This window comes from Sinocyclocheilus anshuiensis, unplaced genomic scaffold (assembly GCF_001515605.1).
Source record: "Sinocyclocheilus anshuiensis isolate Anshui unplaced genomic scaffold, SAMN03320099.WGS_v1.1 scaffold794, whole genome shotgun sequence".
Classification (NCBI taxonomy): domain Eukaryota; kingdom Metazoa; phylum Chordata; class Actinopteri; order Cypriniformes; family Cyprinidae; genus Sinocyclocheilus; species Sinocyclocheilus anshuiensis.
In genome coordinates this window covers 194,341-200,385 of record NW_015547683.1, presented here as the reverse complement: position 1 = coordinate 200,385, position 6,045 = coordinate 194,341, and the positions used below count along the sequence as shown (strand labels likewise).

The following is a 6,045-nucleotide window of genomic DNA, read 5'->3' as shown; positions in this document are numbered from 1 at the left end:
ATTCTTCTGAACATTCATTAATCTTAGGTATTCCAATATTTAATAACAGGTTGTTAAAATCAAAAGTTGCCACTGTGTTATTTAATGAGCTAACAAGAACTAAGACTTGTATTTTGTTAACAAAGATTAATAACTTCTGTAGCAAATGTAGCTATTGCTCATTGTGAATGTTAATGCATTAACTAAGGTTAACTAATGAGGTCTTATTGTAAAGTGATACCTATTGGTCTTTATAGTTCTTTTGCATTTTAATCTGTGTAAAACTTTTAACTTTATAAATTTTTCTGTATTGCTTTATTGCATTTAAATGTTCAGTTATTTTTGTTATAAGAAAAAAGTTATTAAACCTGTTATACTGTATTATGACAGCACTTTTTTAAAACTAAATTTCAATATCGTGACAATACCGTATACCGTGATAAAAGCATTAGCAATTAATCACAACATGAAAATTTGATACCAGCATATCCCTAGTGTGTGTATTGCTTTCTTCTTGACAATCTGCATTAAGTTTCTCACTTTCGACAGTGACAGTGACAGTGAGATGGAAATGAGGTGTAGAGAAGCCGCTGTGTCTGTGTCAGACATCCTCGCCTCTGCAGCCCAACTTGCAGCGAAAACTGAGGAGAAAAGTACAACAAAAGAGTCAGCAGAGGAAAGCACCGTCACTAAAAAGAAGAAGAAGAAAAAGAAGAAAAAAAGAAAAGCATCCACAGAGAGAAGGGAGGAGAACATTATCCATGTATCAGAGAAACAGTCTAATAGAGAAGGAACAGAAGAGCAAACAACTGTGGTGGAAAATTTGACAAAGAAAAAAAAGAAGAAAAGGATAAAGTTGGAGGAGGGCAGAAAGGACTGTGATGAATGAAAGGCTTTATTTGAAGTAATAGACCTCAGTCATGGTAGCGCCATATTTAATTTGGACCGGAATAAAAACGAGACTGTGAAGAAGTGCTGTGCGTTTAATGGATTGTACTGTTGTTTAAAAACAGTGTTCAGCTGATGAAACGTCTTTCTGAAACAAAAAATTCAATAGACAAAAACGGTTTTGAAAGTTTTCAAGAGTTGTGAAAATTATGTGATCTAGGACCTTTATACAGTCTTGTTTTCATATGCGTAAAATTCAGTATGGTGACTAACTTGACTAAGGTCTATAATACTGTAAATGCTGTTCTTGATGTTTGTATAATTTTTTTATGACATTCATTGTGTTCTAACAGTTGACTGTGAAATTTAGAGAAAGCTCTAAATTTGCAAGAAATGGGTTTTCAAGCTATAAATCCCCCCCAAACATCAATAAACTGTTTATTTTGCCATTTTACTAGAAAGTATTTCTCTAGACTGTTTATTCGTTTTAATCAATCTAGACTCTAGCAGACTGACTAGACAAATTATATACATACAATTTTTACATGGACTGTCAATTTTTATTTATTTTTGCTCTCCAGTGCATTTTTAAAAAGTTTTTTTTCATATGCACCGGCTCTCAGTGGTATTTCCATCAATAGCCGCGGCTATTGTGCAGTAGAGACCATCTGTGTGATGTAAGGGTCTATATCTCCGGGTGGAGAGGAGAGCAGGTGAGAAGAATGGGTTTCACTCGTCTGGATCTGAGGTTAGAGATCCAAACTGCCTGAAGACACTGGAAATTTTATTAAAAGAGAATCAGAGATGGTAAATAGTTTTATCCCAGTATCATCTGAATATGCCTAGATTAAACACAAGGTCTGAGAGGGTCTGTACCTGGCTCTGGTGAAGTGGACTGCAGATGTAGACTCCTCTTCAATGGGAGTGTCAGCGTGTACACACTTTTGAGTGTGTAGTAGAAGAGTAGGCAAGCTTTGGGACAAACTATCACGTCATAGAAGTGTGTCTTTAACAGATCGCTCCGTTACACGCCGAACCTGTCACTGTAAACTGGCCTGTCAATCATCTTGTCACTGGCTTAAGCCACAACTTAATTATAATACATGGTTATATCGCAATTCAGAGAGATAGACATCTAGGGAATGGTGGTGGGGTAGCAACCTTTATCAAACAAGGAGAGCAGTTGAGGATGATAGGAAATTAGAAGTTGTGGTGGTGGAAACATGGGAAGGCTCGCAGTGTATTAGAATAATTAACTTTTACAATCCATGTGATGATATGATAAATGAAAGGCTCAAGATGCAAACAACAAACAGTCAAATAGCAAATAGTCAGTCAACATGTGGTGGTTCTTAATGGTATTAACTATCTTGCAATGGAATGCAAGAAGCTTAATTGCTAATGGACAAGAGTTTAAGAAATTTATAGCAAACCAAGAGAATGGTCCAGATGTAATATGTATACAGGAAACTTGGCTTAAACCACAACTTAATTTTATAATTCATGGGTATGTTGCAATTCGGAGAGATAGACATCAAGGAAATGGTGGTGGGGTAGCAACCTTTATTAAACAAGGAATTGGGTATAGAGCAGTTGAGGATGATGGGGAACTAGAAGTTGTGGTGGTGGAAATATGGGAAGGCTCACGGAGTATTAGAATAATTAACTTTTACAATCCATGTGATAGGTTAAACAAGGATACTCTAGAAAGTATTGGAGGGGATGGGAATCAAAAAGTGGTGTGGTGTGGTGATTTTAATGCTCACAATTCGTTATGGGGAAGCGCAAAAACAGATTATAATGGAGATATCATTGAAGACATGCTAGACTGCGGAGGATTAGTTTGCATTAATGATGGCAGTATACTAGAATCGATTTGTATAAGGGAAGACATTCAGTGTTAGACTTGACAATAGTTTCTGAAAGCTTAGCTGGAAAGTGTGAATGGAGAGTATTAGAGCATAGTACAATAGGTAGTGATCATTTTCCTATTTGCAGTAAAGTGGGAGTAGATATAGCTCAAAATGTGGGGGAAAGAAGGTGGAGGTTTAAATCAGCCGATTGGGATAAGTATAATGAGTTATGTGAAAGCAAAATTAAGGAAATTAGTAATTTTATGATAGATGTTGATGTTTTTAATAATAAAATATGTGAGGCTCTTCAGAGTACAGCTGTAGAAGTAATAGGTAAGAAGAAGGCAAGGCAGGCAGCAAGAGGAAAACTGTGCCATGGTGGAATGAGGAGTGTAATGAGGCAATTAGAAGGAGAAATAAAGCTCTCAAGAGGGTAAGAAGGTCATTTAACTTTAATGATTTCGTTTATTATAAAATGGCACAGGCTATATTGAGAAGAGTAATTCGGACATCTAAAAGAAAATATTGGAGGGAATTTTGTAAGAGTACTGGTGAAGACATTGAAATTAATGAAGTATGGAGTATGATAAGAACGATGGGAAGGATCAGTGGCAGTTCTAGACCACAGTAACCGGGGAGCCAGGCAGGGGTCACTTGTGCTTTTAGGGGGCACACTTTTAAAATTAATCTTAACCTGCTTTCAGTATTATTAATTCAGTTATTTTTCACCATGTCATGTATCACTGCAATCTCTAGAAGTAAGCTATAACAATTTCAACTCAAACGAATGTTTCATCATGTTTCATTTATCTGACAAACAAAATTTGTAGTATAGAGTCAGGGGCATCATGCACTCATTATTTTTGTGGGGGCACGGGAGGGGGGTGGGGGGTGGAGGCCTCGTCATGCTTGTCATGTGACACAGCAGCCACAATAGCACTTTATAGCTGATATAGGCTTATGTTTTATTTCTTTTTTCTTTTTTATTCGAAGTATTCCCAAACGTGTTAACTATATCATGAAATATCTCGATTCTCAAATATGTGTAAGTAAATGCATTTTGCACCTTTATAGATTATGTTAGTTGAACTATAATGGGCGATGGGCAAAATAGCCTAATAGTGTAATCTGTTAACTATGCATAAAAACCCGTCTTTTTACTTAAGTACCAGATAGGGGGGCGTTATCATGCCATAATATATTTTTAATACGACTGACTTCGTATTTAATGTGAATTTAATCAAAACATTGTAAGTTACTAATTATAACACTTTCATGGTACAGAAAGAGAGGAAATAACATTTACATTATCAAAAAGCATTATTACTGACTTCAGTCTAGCCAGAGTTCAAGCGCTCTCAAAAATTCCTATTAAAATCTCTGAAGCTGTTAACATTCTGAAATGGATATCTTACTTACATTCGTATGCACATCTGCACTTTGTTGTTTCTGATGAGAGAATTACAGTTAGCACTCGCGCGCACTGAACAAAACACCGTCCCTGCGTCTCAATGTTCATACTATCCATCCTAAATAGTAATCAACACAAATAACTAAAACGTTTTTCTATACAGTTGTCATTTAAACAGTATTTAAAAAAATGTTGTAGCCTATTGCACCAAATGAAATGTAATCTCTTTATATTAAGTCCCAAAGCATAGTATGCAGTGGTGGACGAAGTACACAAATCAAGTACTTGAGTAAAAGTACAGATCCGTATATTAAAATATTACTCCAGTAAAAGTACTTTTCAATTTTACTCGAGTGAAAGTACAAAAGTACTTGATTTTTTATGTACTTAAGTAAAAAGTACCGATAGATGAATGTTTATTTTGCAGTTTTATATAGGCTACTTTTATCATTTAATTTTATATTAGCATATATATTTTTTTATAATCCTACTGCTCAAAATACCTGGGATTTTCCCAAAATAACCAATAAGGAAATAATGAATATAATAAAGAAAATATAATTAGATTTTCATGATTTTTTTCTTCTCAAACCTTGTCTGTGGTGTAAAAACACCCCTGGCCAAATGCCCCCCGAGGGCATCACTTCCCACTTTGATAATTACTGTAGTTACCATGTTCTGAACATCACATCCTTTCTTTTTCCCTCAGATGTAATCTATCTAGGTGGATGAATAAAAATATTTGGACTTTGTTTTTAACAAATTACCTCAATTTAGCACCAGCAAGCTCGTTAGCTAGACAGTTAGCATCAGCTAACATTATTGACTTATTTTCAGCATGGTTATGAATAAACATTTATATTTGTCTACTCGGCTAGTTGATCCAGATACATAGTAACTTAGGCTATGTGTGCTGACAAACAAAACAGACGTCACATAGGGCCAAATGCATAGCATTTTAGTAAAACTGCTAACATTACAGCGGCGGGGAAGATGAACGTGCATAAGTTATTTGATTTAATCTGTGTTATTTTAATGTTTTTTTGACTTAAAACATAGAGACTCTGATGTTAATGTGTCTGCATTCAAGCATTTCAGTGGGCTTAAACAGATCACGGTTCTAGGTCATACCGGTTACATGGGTACCGGTGCCATATTGGTACCGGGTTTCGGTACCCAACCCTATATATTATAAGGAGTAACTATATGTTTTATGAAATGTAGTGAAGTAAAAAGTACGATCTTATGCTTTGGAATGTAGTGAAGTAAAAGTTACTCAAAATAAAACTACTCTAGTAAAGTACAGATACTTGAAAATTTACTTAAGTACAGTAACGAAGTAAAACTACTTCGTTACTGTCCACCACTGATAGTATGTTGAAAAGAGTATGCCAAAACTCCCCGGATGGTCTACTACAGAGGTGCCCAAACTCGGTCCTGGAGGGCCGACTTGCCTCAACACACGTGCCTTCCAATTTCTAGTATGCCTAGTAAGAGCTTGATTAGCTGGTTCAGGTGTGTTTAATTGGGGTTGGAGCTATAAACTCTTTAGGACACCGGCCCTCCAGGACTGAGTTTGGGCACCTCTGGTCTACTATTTCAGTTCGATTTTTGAAGTGTGGATCCGTGCACACTCTAATGGCTGATATTGCCCACAACCCATTGAGCTTTGGTGAAGGATTCTGTCCAAAACTACAAACACGAATAAAACGCACTAAAAACTACAAACATGGCAGATGTGCGCGACCGCAGGTTAGGTAGAGAGGATTATGCCGCGTTCCAGGCAACCCGTAACCCGTGTTTTTCCAACCTTCTACCCGTGAAAGTGCACTGGAACGGCAGTCAAACCCGTGACTTCCCACCCGTGAACTCGTACTAGATCGATGTACTCCCAGTTCCGCGCTCTGACGAAAC

The 6,045-nt window shown here is 36.5% G+C and overlaps 1 protein-coding gene across 3 annotated transcripts in view; it reads left to right on the top strand.

The window, feature by feature from the left end:
- Positions 1-1,324, top strand: part of cunh12orf43 (chromosome unknown C12orf43 homolog) — a 3,228-nt gene extending 1,904 nt beyond the window's left edge. For all 3 annotated transcript variants that reach the window (XM_016505699.1, XM_016505698.1, XM_016505700.1), the window contains one exon: positions 529-1,324. In XM_016505699.1, the coding sequence (XP_016361185.1) occupies positions 529-868 (340 nt within the window). In that variant the 3' untranslated portion in view covers positions 869-1,324. The remainder of the gene's footprint in view (positions 1-528) is intronic.
- The last annotated feature ends 4,721 nt before the right edge of the window (positions 1,325-6,045 follow it).